The sequence below is a fragment of the Neofelis nebulosa genome, chromosome 9 (assembly GCF_028018385.1).
Source record: "Neofelis nebulosa isolate mNeoNeb1 chromosome 9, mNeoNeb1.pri, whole genome shotgun sequence".
NCBI classification, from domain to species: domain Eukaryota; kingdom Metazoa; phylum Chordata; class Mammalia; order Carnivora; family Felidae; genus Neofelis; species Neofelis nebulosa.
Window position 1 is genome coordinate 22,498,533 of NC_080790.1, and position 24,618 is coordinate 22,523,150.

Here is a 24,618-nt window from a genome sequence, read left to right on the forward strand (position 1 = left end):
AGCCAGGTCACGATCTCGCGGTCCGTGAGTTCGAGCCCCGCGTCAGGCTCTGGGCTGATGGCTCGGAGCCTGGAGCCTGTTTCCGATTCTGTGTCTCCCTCTCTCTGCCCCTCCCCCGTTCATGCTCTGTCTCTCTCTGTCCCAAAAATAAATAAAAAACGTTGAAAAAAAAAAAAAAATTAAAAAAAAAAAATAAAATCATGAATGGATGTTTAATTTTATCAAACACGTATCCAGCACTAATTGAGATAATCCTATTAATTTTCTCTTTTATTCTGTTAACAGAGTGAATTAAAAGCACCTATTAGAAAAGAAGAAAGGTTGAACATTAATAAGCGAAGCACCATCTCAAAATATTAAGATTCCCCCCCCCAGTTAACTGTTGAAAATAGTGGGTGAGCCTATCATTCCTACTGGAATCATATTGTAATTTAAATCACATTTTTTGTTATAGGAACACCTACTAACATTTAAAAATACTCCCTCCTTTAGAGTTGAAATCTATCATTTATAAATGGAGATATAGCATATAAACTGGGAACAGCAATTGATGCCACATGAACTGGCAAATACATGTTTTCCTGAATATTTTAATTTTATAATTTTTAAAGCATTCTGAGCTGAGTCACATATTTTGGTGATGGCATTTTGGAATCCTTTGCTAAGAATTGGATCCATCACTTTCTAGTAGGATCTAGAAATAGATTTCAGGCTTTAGAGACGTAGAGGATATATGTGGTGTATCGGGAACATCATATGTCATCAAGCAAATAGTGCCATTCTTCTGAATGATGTAAAAAATCTATCTCAGTGTAACTTTATTGCCTCCTTTTACCAATTTTAATTCATGAGTCTCCTTGTAGAAAGGCCCCAACTTGACCTAGTGAGTTTTGATGTAGTCAACTAGATGGGCCGTAATTCCCTTTTAAGGCTGAGGGTGTAAAAATCTGTGAATCAGGAGGTCACATGCCTTTGTGGATAAAATGCCTATTTTATAGGTTACTTAGTAGCTGTTCACATAGCCTGTGGCAGTCTCCTAGCTTCTTTGCTGCTGCCCTTCAGTCTATAAACCATGATAATTTTGAAATTGCTTTGGTCTGAGTGGAATCATTGATGATAGGGTTAATTCAGGGAAAATAAATTCTGTATAATGAAAAGGTGGTGAATATGAACTAACAAGAATTCACTCTAACTTATGACTTGAGAGTCATTTACCAGGCAGTTATTGGTCTTTGAGCCTATTTTATTTCACAGTCACCTGTGATTTTAGATTGCCAGAGCCGAAGACTTCCTTCTCAGCTGATGTTGAATATTGTTGGTTAAGCACAAACGTCATCATCAAGAAAACAGGAAGCTATGTAGGAGAACGTGCCAAATGGTAAATTAATAGTGTAAAGGAAACTGACGCAGACTCAGGGAAGGAACCCTGGACTCATCTACTTTGTTCTTTTTAGATGGCTTGGAGAGTAGAAATGGTTTAAATCATTCTTTTTTAATTTTTTTCCCCGAAAGCTGATCAAATAATAGGTTTAGTATTAAATTGCAAAACATATGCTTTACTTATATTTTGCATGATCTTAAAAATGCTAATGTCTTCAAGGTTGTAGAGTATCTTTGTATAACTTTGTTAATCCAGGTTAGTTGTTGGCTGTCACTAAAATCATATAAACTGTAGAGAAATTGTCGACTTTTCCTGTTTATAGTGATACCTTAATAATTGGAGTCAGATCTCAGGGGCTATGAGCAAGTAATAACTTAAAAAGGATTCAAATCCAAATTTACTTTCACTGTTTATTTAAAGAGTTTGCTAAATAAGTCAATAGTGTTACCATTGTAGAGCCTTTTTTTTTTCTTAATTTTTTTTTTCAACGTCTTTTATTTATTTTTGGGACAGAGAGAGACAGAGCATGAACGGGGGAGGGGCAGAGAGAGAGGGAGACACAGAATCGGAAACAGGCTCCAGGCTCCGAGCCATCAGCCCAGAGCCCGACGCGGGGCTCGAACTCACGGACCGCGAGATTGTGACCTGGCTGAAGTCGGACGCTTAACCGACTGCGCCACCCAGGCGCCCCTGTAGAGCCTTTTAAAATCAATTTAGGAGGTCCTGTTTCCTCTTTTGCATCATTGATTTACATGTATATAGTTCTTATGCTAATTACTGCTAAATCATTTTCTTTTCACTAAAGCTGGTAGGGTAGAACACTGTTTTTGGCAACAGTTTGTTAGCCTTTACTTTTTATTATTTTAGGTACTTAATAAAGTGGCATTTATTGACAGATTTATAATTCACATTTTTTTTTTTTTTTTTTTTTTTTTTTTTACTAATTCTGATGGTTTCCCCTTTAAATATTGAGGGATGATTTGGAGTGGTGTTTAAGAAAATGGGCCCTGGAGCCAGACATCCTGGGTTTGGATCCAAGTTCTGTCACTAACTAGCAAGATGCCCATCTTCCCTGTGCTTCAGTTGCCTCATCTGTAACATGGAAGCAATAATAGCATTTATTTCTGAAGGTTGCTGTGGGTTTAAATAGTTCAATCTAATTAAGTAATTTAGAATAGTACCTGCCACATAGCAAATGCTCAACAGATGTTAGTGCCTGTTGTTACTATTTATTGTGAAAACAGTAATTTTAGGAAGTGACTTTAAATATAAATTCTGAGTTACATGTACAGCTCTTCAAAGGGAGGACCTCTTACAAATAATCACACTTTGATCTCAGAGGTGAGGATAAGAGTATCTTTTTAATTCCAGTTAAAGCATTAGTTTTTGTCACGGAAAGAGCACAAGACTGGGAGTCAGTTTATGCATTAATTCGGCAAATCTTTATCTCCATACGTAGTTGTTGGAGTATCCGCATCCTGGACACCAGCTATCTATATGCTGGAGATTTGCAGATGATTGAAGGATGCCTGTGTCAGGGAGACCAAGGTGTGGCCAGAGTGCTCTGGGAGTGCTTTCCAGTCCCAGTGCTCTCACTGAGTGACTGTGAGATCCTTGACCTTCACTGTCATCGTCTGTAAAATGACAGTTGCTGACTTGAGTTTATGATGATAAGTCTGTACTAAAATGTCATCAGTGCTGGTTGCTTAGTACTATGCTAGATGCTATACTAGGACATTTAAAAAAGTATAGAACAGTTTTAGCACCAAGAATCTTATGACATGTTTGGGAAGACAAACCACAGTTGGAAACTAGATAAATAATAATCTTGGGAATCACGTGATTAGATGTAAGCTAAGAGATGGATGCAAGTATGTGGGGGTTGTTATGCTTAGCGTTTTACTGTGTGTGTAGTTAGCTGGCTATAGTTCTGTAATCAGGCACTACAGTCAACTGCCTGGTCTCATGCCTTCGGGAATTCCGACTTGATAATTCCCACGTGCATAACCTGCAGAAGGTGGTTGTTTAACTCCCTTTGTTCTCCCATGTGTTAAACTTTAAAATAGTGCATTCCCAGCACATTGAGGTGATTAGAATTTAGTAAAAGATACATTTTTAAGGCATACTTCTTCATCTAAAACCTTTTTTTTTCAATATAATGCCAAGATTTTTTGTTGTTGTTGTTGTTCTCATTACTGCTGTGTTCTGTGCACCTAGCACAGTGCCTGACAAATGGTAAGCACTCAGGAAATATAGTTGACGGACAAATTTGAAATTACATTTAGTTGTCAACAATTTTTAAATCATTCAAAATTATCTTGTTATTAAAAGATACTGTTTGGAATACTGTTTTTTTTTGTTGTTGTTGTTTTTTATGTTTATTTGTGTTGAGGACGAAGCAGGGAGAGAGAGAGAGAGAGCAAGCATGGGGACAGAGAGAGAGAATCCAAGCAGGCTCCACACTGTCAGCATGGAGCCCAGTGTGGGGCTTGAACCCACAGAACCGTGAGATCATGACCTGAGCCCACGTCAAGAGCAGGTCACTCAACTGACTGAGCCACACAGGCGCCCCTGGAATTTTGGGTTTTAAACCTCACATCTAACTGTTAGGACAAGTTGCCATTATAAAAATAGAATTTTAATGAAGCCAGCAGCCTTTTAGTAGCTTTTTCATATTCCTAAAAGGAAATGATTTTCTAGATGAATGAACTTCTCCACTGTATTAGTTATCTGTTACTGACATCTGACTGCAACATCCTGTGGGACTCTATACAACAGCTGCCTAGCCAGGCCATTCCTAAAACCTGACACAGAGAAACTGTGAGGGATAATAAATATTAGCAGTGTGAAGTTTTGTGATATCATAATATAAAGACTTTCATATCTATTTTACTTGAAGACTGTTCATCAGTAGATACCCTGCAGTTTTTCAAATATAAAAAGGATCTACTTTTTAAAATATTTATGTAATTATAAAATAGTTCATGTTCATCACAAAAATCAAAATAATGCAGGAAGGTAATCAAAGTTGTAAAAATTACTCCAAATCCTGCCACATTTTGGTGTCTCTCCTGAAATCTGTTTCTATGTGTAGACATACATGCACATAGGTCTGTCTTTTCCATAAGTGGAAGCATACTATTCATGCGTGTTTTTCCATCTTTTTAAACTCATGCCCTTGTTTCAGTAACAGAAAAGCTAATGCCCTCCTTGAATGCGATTTGAAATTTCATAGTAAATTAAGTAACGTGACCAAAACCGATTTTAGGCAGAGGTAATTTAAGAAAGGGAAATATTTTTAGTTTAATCTTAAAAGAACCCTCAGGTAACATGACCTTGACTTGTTTTCCATAAAGCTGTTGATCCTAGGTAATATGGAAGATAGAGCACAGTAGATATTTTAAATAATTTGCTCAACACTGTTGAGGAGAGAGGCCTGCTAACGGCAGCTTAGTCTTTCCCCTGTTGCCTTGAATGGTTAAGTTCTTGGCCCACATTTGTATATTCCTCTTAGCAAAGCAGAAACCCTGCAGTTAACTGGAGATTAACCATTTTAACTTGGGAATGCTCTTTGGGAAGTGTGACCCCTGCCCTCGTCCCCACTCCAAGTAAGTGATTTTTCCGACAGTGTACAGCACTCTCAAATGAGTATTGGCAAATTTTTCTTCTGTCTTTTCCGTGATGTTTCCATGGCCCTCATGGATCGGCTAGCCACCCCCCCCCACCCCCCCCGTTACTCGGGCTGTTTCCGCATATGATTTGGCTGTTGTCTCACACTGTACACTCTCGATTCCCCTTCTTCCTAAACTTGCTCTCCTTCTAGTCGTCCCTAGTCAGTAAATCCATGCCTCCATTGACACCGTGGCTCCCCTAGTCCAAGTATCTGTCATCTTTCTTTCCTGAAGTGGACTCCTGTTGGTTTCTGTTTGACTTCTTTACAGTCTCTTTTTCCATACAGTAGACAGGGTGATCTCTTAAAAAGCATAGAATCAGATAATATTACTCTTCTTGAAACCCTCCTTTGAGCTTGGAATAAAACCTGAATTAATTGCCACCACCTACAAGGCTCTGCGCGATCTGTCCCTTGCTTACCCCTGTCCTAATCTTTCTCTGTTCTCTCCCTCATTCACTCTGCTCTAGCTGCATCGCCCAGACATATCAAGATTTCTTCCCCCAGATATATGCAGCTCGTTCCTGCCTTCACGCCTTTGCACCAGCTGCTTCCCCTGCCTGGAGTGCTCTGCCCCAGAACTCGCCTGGGTAGGCCCTAAGCCCGTGGTGTCCTGCAGGTTTCGGATTTCACCTCCTCTGAGGTCTTCCCCAGTCTTCCGTGTAATGTAGCCCCCATTTCGCTGCCACGCTACTTTATTTCCTTCATAACATGTAGCAGTTTCGAACCATTCTTATATCTTCCTCTCTTGTTTATCGCTTCTTTTTCTTTTGCCAGAATTTTAAGTTCCATGGGACCGTAGATCTTGTCTGTCTTGTCCACCCTGTATTCCTAACACACAGAACAATGCTCAGTAAATCTTACCTAAGTAAAAAAAAAAAAAAAAAAAAAAAAAAAAAAAAAAAATGGGGAGGGAACCACTCAGATGGAGAAATGTGCTTTTTAACACCCTAGGGTGGCTGGAGCCAAGCTGTTCACGTAGGAAGGGAAGAAGGAGGAGGGACAGAGCACAAAGCACTGTTTTAGCCTGAGTTAAAGCATAAAGTAAATAATACAAAATGTGGCCCAACAGTGAATGTAACAATTGAGAAACTAATTTCACGTTGAAGAAGGACTAATTATTCAGACAATCTAGAATCCGATTAATCCTCAGGATTTCCTGTGCTGTTAATAACTTCAGTTGCTAGGCTATATAAGATAATATAAGATATTTTGATCTAATATAAGATAATTTGATCTTCATGCCTCAAAGAGGCACTTGATTGTGAATGTTCATTATATTTTGTTTTTTATTAAAAAATAATTTTAAGGCATCGTTCATGGAATATGTGCAAGAGAAGAAATTCTTAGTGTTGCTTGTAGGACCATTTCTGTCATTAGATTACATTTTGTAATGCTTTAATTTATGTGTTTTCCATAAGTTTTCAAATAACTGCTGTGCTATGGTCTAGAAAAGATTGTACTATAAGGGAAATATTTTAGTACCTTTAATAAAATATGCCCTGGAGATTTTTTTTTAAATTGAACAGTAAAGGAAAATGTGTTCTTAAAACCTATAAGAAATTAAAATCGTTTTACTCTGCAATTACTAGTTCAGCTTTGTTGTTTAGTTTATAAACTGTTGTTTTTTGTTGTCCCCTAAAGATAAGAGGAGAAATCAACCTAGTGATTTATGATTAAATACATCTGAGTTAAGCTTTCTGTCTGGTTCTTTTCTCTTTTTACATTTTGGGAAAAAGTTATGGTAAATCTAATATGAGATCTGAGTTAGCTTTTTTAGAGTCCACTTTTCTCAAATTTATTTTCAAATGACTGTTGCCTTCAAAGTGGCCATCCAGGGAAGTTGTACATTTATTCCAACAATGCTTCCATTCCTTAAAATAACTCTTTTCAGAGATGCTTCATAGTCAGTTTTGGAATTATGAAAGAAGCTTGGCATTTTTTGCTTTATTTTATAATTGAAAAACCTCAACTTTTAGAACTAAATGAAGACATATAATTTCCTCAGTTGACTTTGTATTAATATTAATTAATGAAGCCAGTGCTGCTGTCATGCAGTTGAAGTTATGACTTGTGAGACCATGAACGATATCTTGTAAATTTGTTTAAAGAACAAAGAACATTGAAAAGAAACCAAACACCTGAGTGACCAGTTCACCTCCTTTTAAATTTACACTTTATCTGAAACTGAGGGCAGTGCCTTGTGCCCCTCTGCAGAGGGAAGACAAGGGGGTGCCAAATCGAGAGGAAGCACCTCCCCTTTGGGGAGAAAGAGGAAATGACCTGGTGTCAGGAAAAAAGGCCAAAGTGGGCTCTTTTTAGTACTGAGTGAAAGCTAAGAGTCTATTTAAAATCTGCCCCTAAAACTACTCTTCTTTTACAATTCTTGGCATCAAAGAGTACAGACCTGTTTTGGAAGATACACCTACTTTGAAAGCCCAGATACACGTATTTGAGAGGAGTAGCTGGAGCTTTGTTGGTGTTTGTTGTTAGAAGGCATTTAAGTTCTATTGTGAGATAAACGGATCATGTGTTTCAGGGCAGGTCTTAATGTCTTGGCCTCTGTGACCATCAAGGGCTTTTATTTTGTTTTATAAGCCAGTGCTTTAATCTTTTATCTATAAAGATCACTTTTTTATTTACTTTATTAAATATCATAAACGTGTGGGTTTTTTATAAAAAAAAATCTTTTCTTATCTTTTTTTTTTTTTTCTAAAGCTGCACATCATTGACTCCTGGACCTAACTGTGACCGATTTAAACTGCACATACCATATGCTGGAGAGACATTAAAATGTAAGTAAATGTTGACTATTTTATTGAAAATGTACATTGCAGTGCTAGTTATCAGACTTTGTGCTTCAGTTTTTATTTCTGGCTATTAGGTATTATCACTAGGATTTACCACTTAAAAAAAATTTTTTTTAATGTTTATTATTTATTTTTGAGAGACGAAGAGACAGTGTGAGCAGGGGAGGGGCAGAGAGAGAGGGAGACACAATCCAAAGCAGGCTCCAGGCTCTGAGCTGTCAGCACAGAGCCCGATGCGGGGCTTGAACTCACAAGCTGTTGAGATCACGACCTGAGCCGAAGTCGGATGCTTAACTGAGCCACCCAGGCACTCCTAGGATTTACCACTTTTAAAAAATTTGTCTTTTGGGGCTCCTGGGTGGCTCAGTCGGTTAAGCAGCCGACTTCGGGTCAGGTGACGATCTCACGGTCCATGAGTTTGAGCCCTGCATCGGGCTCTGTGCTGACAGCTCGGAGCCCAGAGCCTGTTTCAGATTCTGTGTCTCCCTCTCTCTCTGACCCTCCCCCGTTCATGCTCTGTCTCTCTCTGTCTCAAAAATAAATAAACGTTAAAAAAAAAAATTAAAAAAAAAATTTGTCTTTTAATTTGAGTTCTATTCAAAGTAAGGCAGTTGGCGGGGAATAAGCGGTGGTCAAATAGGCATACACTGAAATTCTTAGTTTTTAGGCCTGTGCAGTAGTTCTTGCATTTTTTTCCCTCTGCTGACAGATCTTATGTAATTTGTCAACAAAGAGAGTCCATTGCTTTAAAATACCTGACTATTTAGAAACAGCTTTTAGGTAGGAGCTTCTAACTCCCTTCTGGAACTATTGCTGCCAAGAACCAACTCCTGATTGCCACCTGAGCATAAGAGTCTTCCCTCAGAGACTCTTGGCATAGATTAGGATTGTCAACAGGTTGCCTCTTTTATAGCAAGGGTTGGAAATGCAAATGGCAACCGTGGCCAGACTAGTCACAGAAGTGAGGGGGACAGGCTAGGTGTGACAATTGGGCACACCTACCGTCTTGAGGGGACTGCCTCTGTTGAGAGGTGGAAATCTGAACTTTTATATAAATTCTTTCATTTTAGGGTCCCAACTACTTTTTCAAAAATTAGAAACATAGTGTGGGCCAACATAAAGTGGGTCAAACCAAATGTGTGTGGGGCCTGGCTCGAGCTCTTCGACCACTGATTTGTGATCTTGATGAAGAGCAGTCAAGACCTACTGTTGGCGTTTAGTCCACCGTCTACATCTGCCTACATTGTATCAGCCCTTCTCTGCTGTTATTATTACCAGTGCTGACGCTCTAGTGCAGCGTGGAAATGATGGTGGCTTTGGTGGGTTAGTCCCAATCTCATCAGGAATTTTCTCTCTGGAGCCTATTCTTGTGGCAAAGAAGGTATTGAAGTCTCTCTGGTCTTGAACAGAGGAATAAGGAACATAAATGTTAAAGATGGGACAGATGAGTAAATAGTGCCTTTCATGTGGACTATTTATTTATTTATTTATTTTTATGAAATTTATTGTCAGATTGGTTTCCATACAACAACCAGTGCTCATCCCAACAGGTGCCCTCCTCAGTGCCCATCACCCACCCTCCCCTCCCTCCCACCCCCATCAACCCTCAGTTTGTTCTCAGTTTTTAAGAGTCTCTTATGTTTTGGCTCCCTCCCTCTCTAACTTTTTTTTTCCCTCCCCTCCCTCATGGTCTTCTGTTAAGTTTCTCAGGATTGTGGACTCTTTTTAAATTATAGGCCACCAGGGGCTACATCTTAATATTCTGTAGCATCACAAATGCAACATTAAGCAAAAAATATAGGACATGCTGACTTGTTAACCTGGCGTTACTATTAGATCATTCTCTGGAAACCATTAAAATACATAAGAATTTCACCTGCCTGAAGTAGTGGGACATTCTAGATTGTTTCTGAAAAAATTATTAACTAAATTTAGAAGAAATGATCAAACTAAATCATTCACGTGGCTAAAAATGTAAAAAAGTCCAGAAATTTTTTACACGTGAAAGCTGTAGTCCTCTGTTAGGTTTCTTCCCAAGCCCGGTCCTGTTTCCCGAGGGAGTCACTTACATTTTTTTTTTTGTAAAACTGTTTCAGTATGTAGTTCTTCTGGGGCTGCTCTCCATTATTATCTCTAAATAATGTTTATGCCTCTGTTTCTTGACATCAATTGTAGATATTATTATCTTTTAACTCTCTGCTCTGATACATAAAGCATTGGCCTGTCTTCATTGAACTCTGTGTCTCTCTTCTTTCTTCCTCTTCAGTGCAATTATATCGCCACGATTGGTTCCTGTGTTGGTTACTCTGTAGCTTGAACATTTTTCCTTTCTTTCTTAAGGACCACTGTCAGCATTGTGTGGCACAGCTAAACGAACAGCTCCTAAAACATTCGTGGCACGTGCCTGGCACACAGTTAGCATCTCTGCGCACTCGTGACAGCTACTTGGTATACTTTTATTTACTTTCCCCTTAACCATAGAGAGTGCCTTTTGGCTCCCCACTTTGTGAGATGAAGGTATTAGCTCCCGCCCTTCCCTCCATGCCTCTTCTTTCACCTCCCAAGTTTTGTATTCTTTTCCTTTTGCATCGTCAAAATTAATAACTTATCGTTTGTTCTAAACCTAGAGTTGTCTTCTGTGCTTCGTTTATAAATCGCTTGAATGCTCCTGTACAGTTATCTCTATGGGATTTGCCTGTAGCCTTCTCTTCCTTTTTCTGTAGCCTGTGTATTGAAAATTCTCTGTTTTGGTAGAATTAAAACATAATTGCTGGAACACAGTAAAATATCTTGCTTAGATTCCACTTCTCTCTCTGCTCTCCTCCCTTTCCTGTAGCCCTTCCTGATCAGTTTTATTTACCATAGTCATAACTAGGTATCTTAATTTCGAAGAGCTCTCTCTTGCTTTTGCTTTCTGTTCCTCTTTCACAACATTTTGTTTTTATTTTATGAATATGGTATCTTGAAAGCTTTCAAAGAACGTGGATTTTTAAAAAAGCTTTCTTAATTATTTTAATTTTCCCCAGGGATTGTATTTTTGTTTGTTTATCATCTTTTCCCCTCTTTACTATTCTGGAGTCTTTCCTTAAATAACAGATGGGTTTCAGTTATCTATGTATGTTTATGACAGACAGTAAAACATTGAATAGGACTTCTTTATGGGTAAACCGAGCTTACTGAGTGGTGGATTAATCATGGACGAGCTGTTAGTATGAGGAACTCCTATGTGTCATATTATGGAGTTCAGCTGTTCTGGCTCTCCCCCAAATTGTCCTATTTTTTTTTTAGCAAATCCCCTATCTTTTTTCAAGGGGGCATACACATCTGGCCACCATACCAGTTTTGGGGGATGGGTATCATAGACTCTTCCTCATGGAGCTTGTAGTTAATTTCCCCATCCTTAGCCCCAGTTTTCATTTTTCCCTTTCCTCACTCTGGATGACTAGAAGCTTTTATGGGTCCACCAGGACAGAGGGCTTCCCTCTCAGCAGTAGCCTCTTCCTCACATTCCTGCAGCCAAAGCTTTCTCTGCCCTGTCTCATCAGTTTCTACTCTTCCATTTGCATTCTGCCTTCTAGGAATTTGCGGAAATTGCTCATCTACTGATTGCTATTCTCTTCCCTTCCTCTTCACTTAATGTTGTTTTGAATTCTTATTTTCTGTGTTTCATTATCGTTTAATGGAAGGGTGGGTCTTAGGAGGGAGAAGAAATAAATGTGCGTGGTTAGTCCACAGCCTTTTTGCCAAAAATGATGGAACCTCACAAAGATCTTACTAGCTGTATGAGTTTATGCTGGAAAGCATTTACTAATCTATACCCTTTCATTACTATAAGATTTTCCCAGGGAATCTCTTATAATACTGATGATTAGGGTATTTGCCTGGAATACCCCATATAAGTTAATTATGTCCTCTTAAGCTACTGCTCTATATAATTATTATGTACTAGGGACTTAATTTAGGCTGTAGAATGCTCTATAATGAATAAAAAATGAACTTTGTATATTGAGGTTCTTCCACATTAAGGTGAGTCAAGGTTCTAGCCTGAAACAGCCCACAGCCAAATAAAAGGAAAAGACAATTGATAACGAACTACGTTTATAAAAGTTCATTGAATTTGAAGAATGTGCTTTTTTTTTTCTTCTGAAATTCTTGACATTATTTAGGAAGGCTTTCTGAAGGATGTTGGTCTTATGATCAAGCTAATGTTAGAATCCCTTGCTTTAAAAAAATTATCTGGTAAACTTGAAAAGTGGCATACACTTTGAGGTACCGCAGTGTTTCGGCATGGAAGCCAAACTACAAACCTTTTAAAACTTCCAGATGGAAATTGTTTTTTGATAGCTGTTGAAAATGTGATAGAATTGTCAAAAATAAATCAACTACATAAATTATGAAACATAAGCCACTGTTCTCCTGACAGTACAAAAATGGAAAAATTTACACGAAGAAAATCAAAACAAACCTTTTGAGATAGTTAAAACTTAAGTGATGATCAGCAGAACCATCTTTACTGGACTGGTGTTTTGTAAATCTCCCCACATAAATTTGTTCATGTCAGTGATTACATAGCAAGGTTATTTTACTTTCCTTAGTTTGTATAATATTTAGGCTATAGTTAAAGTGTCTTTCTACAAAACAGATGAACATAGGGGAAGTGAAGGAAAAATAAGATAAAAACAGGGAGGGAGGCAAACCATAAGAGACTTTTAAATACAGGGAACAAACTGAGAGTTGCTGGAGGGGATGTGGGTGGGACGATGGGCTAGATGGGTGATGGGCATTAAGGAGGGCACTTGTTGGGATGAGCACTGGGTGTTGTATGTAAGTGATGAATCATTGGGTTCTACTCCTGAAATTAATACTATGCTGTATGTTAACTAACTTGAATTTAAATAAATAAATTTAAAAAAGTGAAAAAAGTATCTTTCTTTGTGACTATACTTACTTTAAAATTACAGTATTCCAAAATTAATTGCTTCTAGCTTTTTTTTTTTTTATATATATATAAATGTTTCTGAGAGGAGTTTGTTGAGACATGATGTGTTGGTAGAAGTAGTAATGTGGAACACTTAGATATTTTATTAACCTCGATAATTAGTATAGGTTTATTCTGTGTGCTTTGAAGTTCATGGAAATAGATAATTTACTGTATCAAGCAAATTTATTGTAAAAGAATAAATCATTCAAAGCAAATCATGAATTTGCAAAGAATCTTTTTCCCTCTTGGAGAACACTAAGATTTTGCATTGCTTTAAAATTAATGTTACACTCCGTTTTCTTTTCTTTCTTTCTTTCTTTTTTTTTTTTTTAACTCCTTCATTTTACTTTTAAAAAACCTGGCAAGGCCAAACACTTCCTACATATGTTTTTACTCCATCCATTTTTGTAACCTCAAATATATTATATCCAAGATCAGTAAGGTCATAGTGGTTAGTTATCACAAGACCTGTGATTGAGTTCCACATTCTACAACCAACACAGTGTTCATCTTTACATAATTAGCTATTATTCTGTACAAGCAATATTTTAACAAAAGTAGTTTTCTAAAACAAATACATACCACTGAAGAGTTACATAGTTTAACAGTCCTTGGAAAATAACTGTCATTGCAAACAGAAAAGCTCTTGGCCTTGTTGGGGAAACAGACCCAGAATGAAACTTAATTTCGTGGTAGCAAGAGATGAATAAGTATAGATTTAAATTATATTCTGTGGTAACTACTAAATAAATATTGTTTAACTCATACCTTTATCTTTCTAAGCACAGGGTAATGTCTAACCCCGGGCTTTACAGTCTCAAAGCCATTTGTGTAAACAACTTTATCTGAAGTTTCTCATTAAATCCTATTGAAAACTTGCGGTGGGTGGTTTCAAGAATAATTTTAACCAAGGCCGACTCGAGGTATTTGGAGCTTATAGTGATTTTATTTCATAACTTTAAATTCAGTGAAGTTAGAGATGGACACTGCGTTGTTTATTAAATGATGTCTCCAGGCCCCAGCATGGTAAAGATAGTCAGTTCAATATTTGTTGAAGGAATGGAGTAAATGCATGCATGCAGGAATTAATGAAGCTTAACGTTCAGATTTTTATTGGTTGAAGTCTCATGTTACAAAGAATGTGGCGTTCTGTCACTTGTATCTGTCTTTTGCCAAAAGAAACTCAGTCTTTAGAAGTTATTGATTATACAAGGAATTTTTAAATTGGAACAGTGCTGTTAACAATTCAGAAAAAAGCAAGGATCATAGAATACTCCGTAGATTTGGAGTCTGTATCAATTTTGTCTTTATATATTTCACTTTGTCCTCAAAGTAGATTAATGAAAAAAGCATGTAACTCAAATTTATATTTCAGAATATTTTATATATTAGAAAACAGTTATTCTATAAATGTTCCCTCTGTGAGCGAAGGGAACTGTGCAGTTAATGATAATGAAAGACAAGGGAGAGGACGTATTTCTCCCACGAATTCGTGCATTGATTCCTACAGAATTACCCACATTCAAAATTAAATCACTGAAATAAAAAAGACCAGAAGATGACAGTACATTAGGAGTGGTGTTCTTGTTTCTTCAGCTCTTTTAATGTGAAGAGACAACCGTTGGTCAGTGCAAGAATTGCCAATTTGTGTAAGATTCTCCTGCAAGATCTCAAAAGATGTCTGAATTAAAGAGAAGTCCTTGAATTTCACGATGGTAGAAGAGACAACCGGTACTTACTCGAACAGGATTGGAAAAGTGAATCTTCAGTGATCGAGACTGATTTACATAAAATACAGGTTAAGGGCTAGGATGATGCCACTAAACTGAGTGAAAATCTACCAATTATAACAAAACTCAGAGGAAGATTGATGAGCTTCCTATAAACACATATTTGTAAATATAGCAGCTCTAGTCACTGTGTTTAACACTCTTGAAGAAATTACTGTGTTTGTGTTTTTATGGACCCAATGAATAGGGCAGGGAGGGAGGCTGTTTTGCTATTTTATTTCCTTTCCCTAGCTTATTGCCTGGCATTTAGAAGGGCTCCTTTAGTAGATGTTAGTGGAATGCATTAACTGTGTTCGTTCTTTGGATCTGGCCATGGTGAGGTTTGATGAAGAAGTGAGAGAACTTTGAAGTATTCTCACTTTTACAAGTTCTTTGAATGGCACTACTTATGTAACTATATAAAGAGATGATTGAAACGTTTTAAGTATATTGAGCAAGTCTGTGGCCAGTACCAAAGTGTTTGCTAGCATTGGTTTCAAATTTGAAATTATCTTTTGTTTAAAATTTGTATTTTTCATACTAACAATTTTTTCTTAATCAGGGACTGTTTGCTTATAAGAAACCCATTGAAAGAAACATAAAGAGGGTGTTTGTCTTTATGAGGAATTAAATGAATTCCATGGTGCCCAAGGGCAGGAAGCACAGCCCAGGCCTCAGAGGGGCTGGAACTTGGGACTAGCAGGAGGTGGACACTATAGACTCAGTCGGCATTTGTCCTTGTTTGTCTGTCTGTCTCTCCTGCAACACGCTCTGTTGTCACTTAATTCCCATTATTGTTTTCCCCAAGATTTCTCTGTTTCTCCTCACATCGAGTGGAATGGGCTGAGCCCCCTGTGTGGTGACTCAGTTCAGGGCCACCAGAGACGGCCTATGGTCTTTGAGTCTAAATTCCTGGGAGAGAAGGTTTGATTGGCAGCTTGGACTGGGTGCCCACTCCTGATCCAGTGGTTTGGCCAAGAGTTTTGGGTGATGGTTACCAGGCGACAGTTTTAGCACAAGGGAAGCATGAGCTGGGCAGGTACCCTGAGAGGCATCAATTACATTGTTACAGGAATTCTTTCTAAAGAGGTTCCAAATGAAACTATAGACATTTGCCATTTGTCTTTAACAATCGGAGCAATACAGTTGTTTATCATTTGAGAGGAATGATGAACTTTTCAAAGCCGTTTGCAACAGAGTGAAGAAGTCATGCCAAAAAATTACCCCCAAAGGTTTTGAACTGAAAAGACTTTCCTAGAGGAAAATCCTTATTTTCAGAGGAGAAAGTGAAAAAAAAGATTTTGATTTGGATACTCCATTCTCTCCCATGTCCTCAGAGGAACATTGTAAAATTACTGTTCATTTCCAAGGCTTTCATACGACATCACTGAATTTAAATTTGTGTTTTTTTGGGAATGATTGCAATGAAATGAAACCAACCTTAGAACTGCTCTTTCAATGGAATGTTTTATTAAACAGTGGTGAAACATATACAAAGATTTTTGCAGACACGTTGCAAATAGTGTTCCAGAACTTCTACTTTACTGGATCTTGAAACTCAACTTCATTTTTGATTCCATCCCTTTAAGTGGCTTGCGTGTGCGTGCATTTACACAGCACTTCTTGCACTGCAGGCCTGTTACATACTGTTTTGTAGCCAGCTGCATTGTAAACTCAGAATGCTCTTTTTTTTCCTGTTCTTCATCCTGTAAGATCTTTCTTATGCAGCACTGTGTAGAGACACTCTGGGTCCTGACACTGATGGCTGTCAAACAGAAACTAAACACCAGAGACGTAGCACCCGAAGGTCCCAGCGGTGTTGTGGCGAATGTTGCACCAGCTGAGAAAGATATTTAGGCCCTGTTGATTTAATCTTATCTGTAAGCATTTTGCACTTTGTTTGGTTTGTTACTCTACCTTGTATTTTGAATTTTTACCCGGAGGTCCAGAAGCTGGCTGCAGTGGCTATAGCTGTTGGCCCTTTTGTTGGGATGGCAGTGTGATTTCTTTCTTACGTTTTTTTTTTTTTTTTTTCTTTTTAAGTTTATTTATTTATTTTGAGTGTGTGCGTGAGCGCGAGAGAGAAAGAGAGAGAGAGAGAGAGAGAGCGAGCAGGGGAGGGGCAGAGAGAGGGAGAGAGAGAGAGAATCCCAAGCAGCATGCAGCCTGCCTTGGGGCTTGAACCCACGAATTGTGAGATCATGACCTGAGCCGAAACCAAGAGTTGGATGCCTAACCGACCGAGCCACCCAGGCATCTGTTTTTCTTACACTGTCAAAAATAATCGGTTTGGAAAATGTTAACCGAGTAATCTTTCTGTGTTAACCCTGTCCTCCTCCCCTACAGTATTTTAGTGACTGAATCCCTCAGCCTGGCATTCAAGACTGTCAACAGCCTGCCATTACCGCCTCTCTGTACCCCCTTGTTGGAGCTCAGCTGACAGCAATCCAAGTCAAAAGCCTACACGACCAATTTGTTCGTTGAACTTCTCAAATACCCCACCTTTCCAGTTTCAGCTTTTGTTCACACAGTTTAGTTTGGCTTTAGTAGGATGGACCAAGGAAATAATAAAGCATCCTGACTGTTTTTGTGGCATATTTGGTTCTTCATTGGCACTCACAAATCTGCCACTCTACTGGATGCGCTGTCTAGGAGTTTCCTTGGCCAGCTCTCTTCTTGCCTCCGAGATCACCTGCAGGGAGAGGAGGCGTTAACCATTTTCATTCTGACTTTTAACAGTGGAGCTAAGTAAAAAGTTGGACACTCTGTCCAGGGACTTAGTATTTTGCATCATGCTGAGGGGCATTATAATTTGCCTTGGTAGCATAGTTCATTATACTTTTATTTTTATCCTTTTAAAAGATTCATTTACTTAAAGAATATTATTATCTAGCATTCAGGGTATTTTTAGAGGCTAATTAGGGAGGCAGGTCACCTTTGATGTAGTGAATGTTCTAAAAGGCAAGTAAGAAGTGCTAATTTTGTGGATTAGACATTATCTCTCCCTTAGATTTTGAGGATTCCTTTGTCCTGGTATTTCGGAACATCTTATTTTCTTGGAATTCATGGAATGTGAGAAAAATTTCTGGTTATAGTTTATTAAAAATAGCTGATAGATAGAATTGCTAAAATAACTTATTGAACATTTATTTTGTAGAGCATTTGTTTTGTGGCTTATTTATATATGTGATGTCATTTAATCACATGGCACCTCTGAGGTGGAAATGTATATTCCTTTTTTTAAATATTAACTTTATTGAGGTATAACTTACATATAATAAAATGTGCGCACACTTCAACACATTTTGCCAGTTGTAAACACTCGAGTAACCAAACCATAGTCAAGATACAGAACATTTCCATCCCCCCAAGATATAGAACATTTCATTCCGTCTACAGATCGATCTCCTCCATCACCATCCCCGCAAACCCTGAGCCTTCTCTCTGAAACCATAAACCAGTTGTTCCTGTTTTAGAATTTCATAGAAATGGAATCATATACTATGTAGTTTTTGGTACATGGCTTCTTTCATTAAGCATAATGTTTGGAGATTCATCCATATTTTCCCTTGTATCAGTACTTTGTTTCCTTTATTGCTGCGTAGTATTGCATTGTATCTGTACAAGTGCCACAGTTTTTTGTATACATTCATCTGTTGAGGACATTTAAGTTTCCAGTTTTTGACTGTTATGAATAAAGCTATCACATTTTTGTACATGTCTTTTGTGGAGATATGTCTTGATTTTCTTGGGTACATAACCTAGGAGTGGTGTTGCTGTGTTGTAAGCTAAGTGTATGTTCATAAATAATTACTAAACTGTTTCCCAAAGTGGTTGTACTGTTTTACATTCCTATTAGCAATTTAGGAGCAGTCTAGGTATTCTGTGTTTTTGTCCACACTTGGTATTGTTATTATTTTTAGCTATATTCCTTCTAGTGGATGCGTACTGGTGTCTCATTGTGGTTTTAATTTGCATTTTTATATGCTTATTGGCTATCCATATATCTTTTGTTGTGAAATACCTATTCACATCTGTTGCTCAACGTTTTGATTGGATTGTCGGGCTTTTTGTTGAGTTGTAGGTAGTCTTTATATAGCCTAGAAAGCAGTTGTTTGTTGCTTTGTCAATATTTTCTTCCAGTCTGTGGCTTCCCTTTTTCTTTTCTTTTCTTTTTTCCCCTTTTTATTTTCTTAATGATGTCTTTCCAAGAACAGAAGTTTTTAACATTGATGAAGTCCAGTTAACAGTTTTTTCTTTTATAGTTTATGCTTTTGACTTTTTGTTTACAGAATCTTTTCCTACCTGAAGATCTTGAAGATTTTCTTCTAGAAGTTTTATATTTTTACCTCAGACATTTTGGTCTATGATTTATTTTGAGTTGATTTTGACCACATATATGTTCATTAACCATTTAAGTGTGAGTCTGTTTCTGGATTTCATATTGCATTCCACTGTTATGTCTATCCTCATGTGAGTATAACACCGCCTTTATTACTAGAGCTTTAGAGTAAGTCTTTAAATTAGTGTTAAGTCCTACAAACTTAATTTTTCAAAGCTCTTTTGGCTATTCTAGGTCCTTAGTATATTCATAGAAATTTTAGAATCAGCTTGTCAGATGTCTGCAGAAGTCCTGCTTGGAATTGCATTCAATCTGAAGATCAGTTTGTAGAGAATTCACATCTTAATATCACCATTAGGTGAAAATGGTAGCCTCTCCTTTAGTAGGTCTTCTTTAATTTCTTCCAGTATCTTGTAGTTTTTTTTGTGAACAGGTATTGACAATTTTTCTTAAATCTACCTCAAAGTATTTCATATTTTTGAGGCTAACTTATAGCATATATAGATTTTTTTTGGAACTTTATCTAATTCTTTGTTGCTAATCTCGTGAAATATCATTGATTTTAGTACCTTGACCTTGTGTGCTTCTGCCTATAGTCACTTACTAGTTCTAGTAACTTTTGTTTAGGTTCCTTGTATATTTTCTTCAGAAACAGTCATATCACTCGTGAAAAAGAGTGTTGCTTCCTCCTTTCCAATCTGTCGAATTTATATTTCTTATTCTTGCTTTATTGCACTGAATGGGCTCTGCAGCACAGTGTTTGAGTAGAAGTGATGAAATCAGATATCCTTGCCTTATTTCCAGTCCTAAGGGGAAGGTGTTTAGTGTTTCATCATTAAGCATAATTGTCAACCGTGGTTTCCCTCTGTCAGTTTGAGAAAGTTGCCATCTCTTTAAACGTACTGAGAGTTTTTATTATGAAAAGAATGTTAATACGTTAGATGCTTTTTCTCTGTTAGGATGATCACATGCTTTATCTCTTTTATCCTATTAATATGATGAATAAACTGACGTTCAAATGTTGAACCATGTTGCATTCCTGGGATTAATCCCACTCGATCATTATGTATTATCCTATGTATTATCCTTCTTATATATTGTTGGATTTGGTTCATTCATATTCTTTTAAGGATGTTTGTGTCCATATAGTTGTTGCTATTATTTCTGTACTTCTCTCATAGTACACTATACTACGGTATAGTATAATATATATAAAATAGTGTGTGTGTATATATATATATATATATATACACATATATATATAATAGTATAATAAATGCTGTATTGCATATTTGAGAAAATACAAAAAGAAAGCCAGTAGTGGCTTTACCCTTCGTATTTCTCTTTTGATACCACTCACATTAATACCTTTAGTAACAACCCCACCAAGATAAAACAAAACAAAACAAAATAAAAAATCCTTGTTTTTCTTCTGCCTTTGGCTACAGGACTAGGTTGTAAAAGGAAGAGAACAAAATGTTTTAGTAAGATCGTGTCGTTACTGAGGGGGAATTAGAGCCATTAAAAAAAATAAACAACTTAACCAAAAATATGGCAAAAGAGGAAAGTGGTGGCTAGAGGGCTTAGGACATTCCAGGGAGTTCTGTAGATTTGGGATTTCAGATGAAGACCAGATACCTCTAATTTGTGAGGGGAATGAAGGACCAAGGGAGGGAATAGCGTTAGCTTGAGGAGAAAGAGAATTGTCTTAAAAAAAATTCTTCCGCGGTCTGAATAAAATTAGTGTTTTTCCCTTGTTTGGGCCTTAGAAATTAGAATCTTCTCCTAGTGCTGTCATGCTATGTGGTAAAGCCTGTTTGATCGTGGTGCTGTAAGCCTAAGTTGATGTGGTTGCGTTCAGTGTATAGAAAAGTTACATACAACTCCTCTCCAGTTAGTTCTTCTCTTGTACTTATGCCGAAACCTCTCCATCTGGAGAAGTGCCAATTTGCCACTAAATTTAAATAAATAAGAACATTTCTCATCAATAGGGGTGGCAAATTTAGCCCCTCTTTAGAGCACTGAGCAATTTATGACCATATGTTAAATACCATAAAACAGCTTTAAAGACTTGGTCCCTGGCCATTGCCAGATTGCACCGTAGGAGTAGAGCCGCGCTGCGAGGGACTGGGAATTCTTCCTCCGGCCCTTGGAGGCCTCAGTAACTCACTGATGTCACAGCCAAAGAGGCCTGTTTTCAAACATTCCCTTTATAAAGGTGAAATACTAAAAGATTCCATTTTGGCATTTGGGTGCAAAGAAGGCAAGACTTCTTTTCGATTCTCAGGGGTCAAAATTAATATGGAAAGTGTTGTGTGGGAGAATGAGTAACTTGGCAGCAGTGAGTCCAGAAGGCAAATCTAGGAATAGGTAGTAGAGATCCTACTCATTCTTTTTCTTGGAGCATGAACTGGACTTTTCTCAGGCATAAGCAAACCAAATATCACATGTTTCGAAATTGTTTTCTTTTCGCCAACTTTTATGGCATTAATATTAATGTTAAAAATGGTTATTAAAATTTCGTCCCATAGGGCTGCCAATAGTAAGTCTTTCTTTTCTTCCAGGAGGATGAGTCATTATTTGGTGAACTCCAAATATTAGTTTTTCTCCTTTCCATCATCACAGGCTGTGAATCATTTATGGCATCCAGCGGGCTCATGGCTGAGGGAATGAAGGGACGTGCGAACATGTGATTTTTTGGTCAAGTAGTGCTGTAGGACCTCAGCTGGACTTTCAGCACATGTTAAATCGCTGGTTCAGGCAGCGGGCAGTGTGATTAAATGGGAGTAGGCATCCCAAAGCTTTGTACGAGATTTTTCTGATTGTTCTCTCTGAAGGATAACTCTTCCTACAGAGGAAGATGATGAAATTTGGCTGTCAGAGGTCCAGGATTCCTAGCCTTCTTGAATGTGTAAGTGCCAGCCTGAAGGCTGATTTCCTGTCAGTTCCTGCGTGGTTTGCACTACATCCTCTTTGCAACAGATCAGTATTTTAGGTCATCTATCGTAACTGCTATCCTGTAAATTCTTGGCAATTTGATCTCAGTTTACAGAAGGCAGCTGGCATACTTCTCTAGGAAGTGCAGCTGGGGAGTCCTGTCTCCCTCTTCCTAGGCCGGGAAGTGTACCATTGTTATTCGTTTGCTGCTTTCTTCCTTTGACAGAGCAAAAATCTTCAAAATTTGGCAAATTCTGAAAGTGCCCCGAATGGTTTGAAATTACCTTTTCCATTTCATTGATCTAGGGGAAAAACTTGAGTGACCTTTGACATCATTTGTAAATCTTGTCTCGTTTTTCCATAACACAGATCGGTGTATTAGTTTCCCCCCCCCCTGCAAATGAAGTCATGCTGAAATCTTAAGAGAGTCACATCAGGGTAATTTGTTTTGTTTTGGGTTTTGATTTTCAAGGGTAGTCTAATTACTTAGGCCATGCTATTGCCTTAGTTATTTCTTTTGTGTTTCTGTCCCTTAACAGTGGGATTTTTCTGGGGTGCCTGGGTGGCTTAGTCGGTTAAGTTCCCGATTTTGGCTCAGGTCACGATCTTGTGGTTTGCAAATTCAAGCCCCTCTTGGGGCTCTGTGCTGACAGCTCAGAGCCTGGAGCATGCCTCGGATTCTGTGTCTCCCTCTCTCTCTGTTCCCCCCCCCCCCCCCCCGCCAAAAATAAATAAACATCAAAAAAATAAAAAAAATTTTAAAAAGAGGGATTTTTTTTCTCTTTCTGTAATCAGCAGCCATTAAAACTATTTACTTTGGGTATGACTTGAGTATTTGCATTGTATTTTTAAACCTTATGGAATACAGAGAGATTTCAGTCACATTTCTTCACTCTTTAATATTAAGATCAAAGTATCAGTTTTGTTTTTCCAAGTTATCATGCCAGAGGGTGAACTGTGTTGTAGAATTTAGAAAGGGAGCAATTTTCCTCTTTTCTTATGACTCAGCAGTCACATTTTGGTAATTTGATTTTATTTACGTAGAACAAAAATTCCTTTAGCCCAGTTCTCCCCTTCATCTGGGAGAAGAACCTGTTTGTCAAGAGAATGCAAACTCATGCACGAGGTATTTTACATGGTACCCTTAACAATCTGTTGTGGCACAGATCATTTCTACTACTGATTGTTTTTTCATCTTTATAAAAACCCCATCTTTTGTGAAGTTCAACGACATGGTTAGTGCAGCTCTTGGTTTCCTTTGTGTTCTGGTTCTTAAGATGAATGAAGGGAAAGGAAAGATCAATTGTGCTGCGTTACAGAAAAAAGTGAATGTCGTGAAGATGGAGTTGATGTCCGATTTATGGGCATTAGGCAATATCATCAGAGAAGCAGCCCAGATCCTGCACTGAGGATGGCGTGAAGAAAGAAATTGGGATTCAAGATACGGGAGAATTGGGTCTGCAGATAATTTGTGTCAAATCGGATCTGTAGTTCCTGAGCTAGTATATTGTTAAACTCTAGGGGTGGGAATCCCTTTGCTCTCTAAGGTCTGTATGACCCATGGAGTAGTGGATCAGGAAATGTTTGCTTATTAAATGCATAAAACCAGGGCACTGAAAGATTATGTCTTATGGGGAAAGTCTGACTTGGAAGGATACTAATTTTTGCGACCTGTCAGTGGGACAAGGGGATATCTGAAGATCTGAGGAAGAGCAGCATAGTTTCCTTATTGAAGAAAGGGAGAAATAACTATGAAATATTGTAGAGATCCACTAGGTTGATACACATATTTGGAAATAACCCGGAAAAAGACTCACAAGAGTAGTTTAGCCCTACTTGGACTAGAATAGGACTAACCAATTTTACTTTGTAAAGAACAAATCTTAAAAGGTTTATGTCTTATTATTAGAAGGGTGAGTATAGTACTAAACCGAGAAGAAACGAATAAGTTGACTCTGTCCCGGGAGTAGCAGGGCTTTTGGTTCTGTCTTTGAAATGGATCCAATGAGCAGATCATGAAATGATTCATTAGACATAAAATGTGTTGCTTGACAGAATGCTCCAAGTGTCACCACTGAAGAATGAATGCTGCTTAAGATGGAAATCGGAGAATTTGGTCGTCTTAAAGTAGAGCAGTGCAGATGTAGAGCCATTGTAGAGCAATTGTTCTTCTCCAGTTATTTATTTATTTTTAGTGTTCTTAGTCTTGCGTTTTTCCTTCCTGTAATTTCAGTATACTTGGGTAAGACCAGTTCCAGGCAATTGTACTCAGACATCAGATTTTTTTTTTTTTTTTTTTAACCTGCTTTAGCAGGGTTGGCTGTCTTCCGCAGAAAGGGAAGAAAAGAATCCACAAACGTCAGAACACTTATCACTTCTCCACCCCACCCATCCAGTCGTGGAGCACCTACCCAGTCCAAATTCTGGAGCACGGTATCGCAGGGCCTCCATTGTTTGGCACCATCAAAACCCTTCTGGCATCCTCTCTTCTACCAAATCAGAGTCTTTTGACAGTCTGTTCCCTAACCTTTGTTTTCAACTCTGTCTGCTCTTCTCCCTTCTGAACATCTTGTTCCTATCATGCTGTCTACTCGTCGTTCCTGGGGCACATGATTTTCTGCCCCCTAAGTTTTGCTAATTCTTTTACCCTTGCCTGTAATTACCTTCTCCTGTTTCTTTATCTCAGCCTCCTATGGACAGCACAAAGAGTGGACATTTTAAAAAAGAA

At 38.0% G+C, this 24,618-nt stretch overlaps 1 protein-coding gene across 4 annotated transcripts in view; it reads left to right on the forward strand.

Moving 5' to 3' along the window:
- BABAM2 (BRISC and BRCA1 A complex member 2) overlaps positions 1-24,618 on the forward strand; it is a 401,610-nt gene that overhangs the window by 35,603 nt on the left and 341,389 nt on the right. For all 4 annotated transcript variants that reach the window (XM_058682896.1, XM_058682897.1, XM_058682899.1 and 1 more), the window contains one exon: positions 7,770-7,846. In XM_058682896.1, the coding sequence (XP_058538879.1) occupies positions 7,770-7,846 (77 nt within the window). The remainder of the gene's footprint in view (positions 1-7,769; positions 7,847-24,618) is intronic.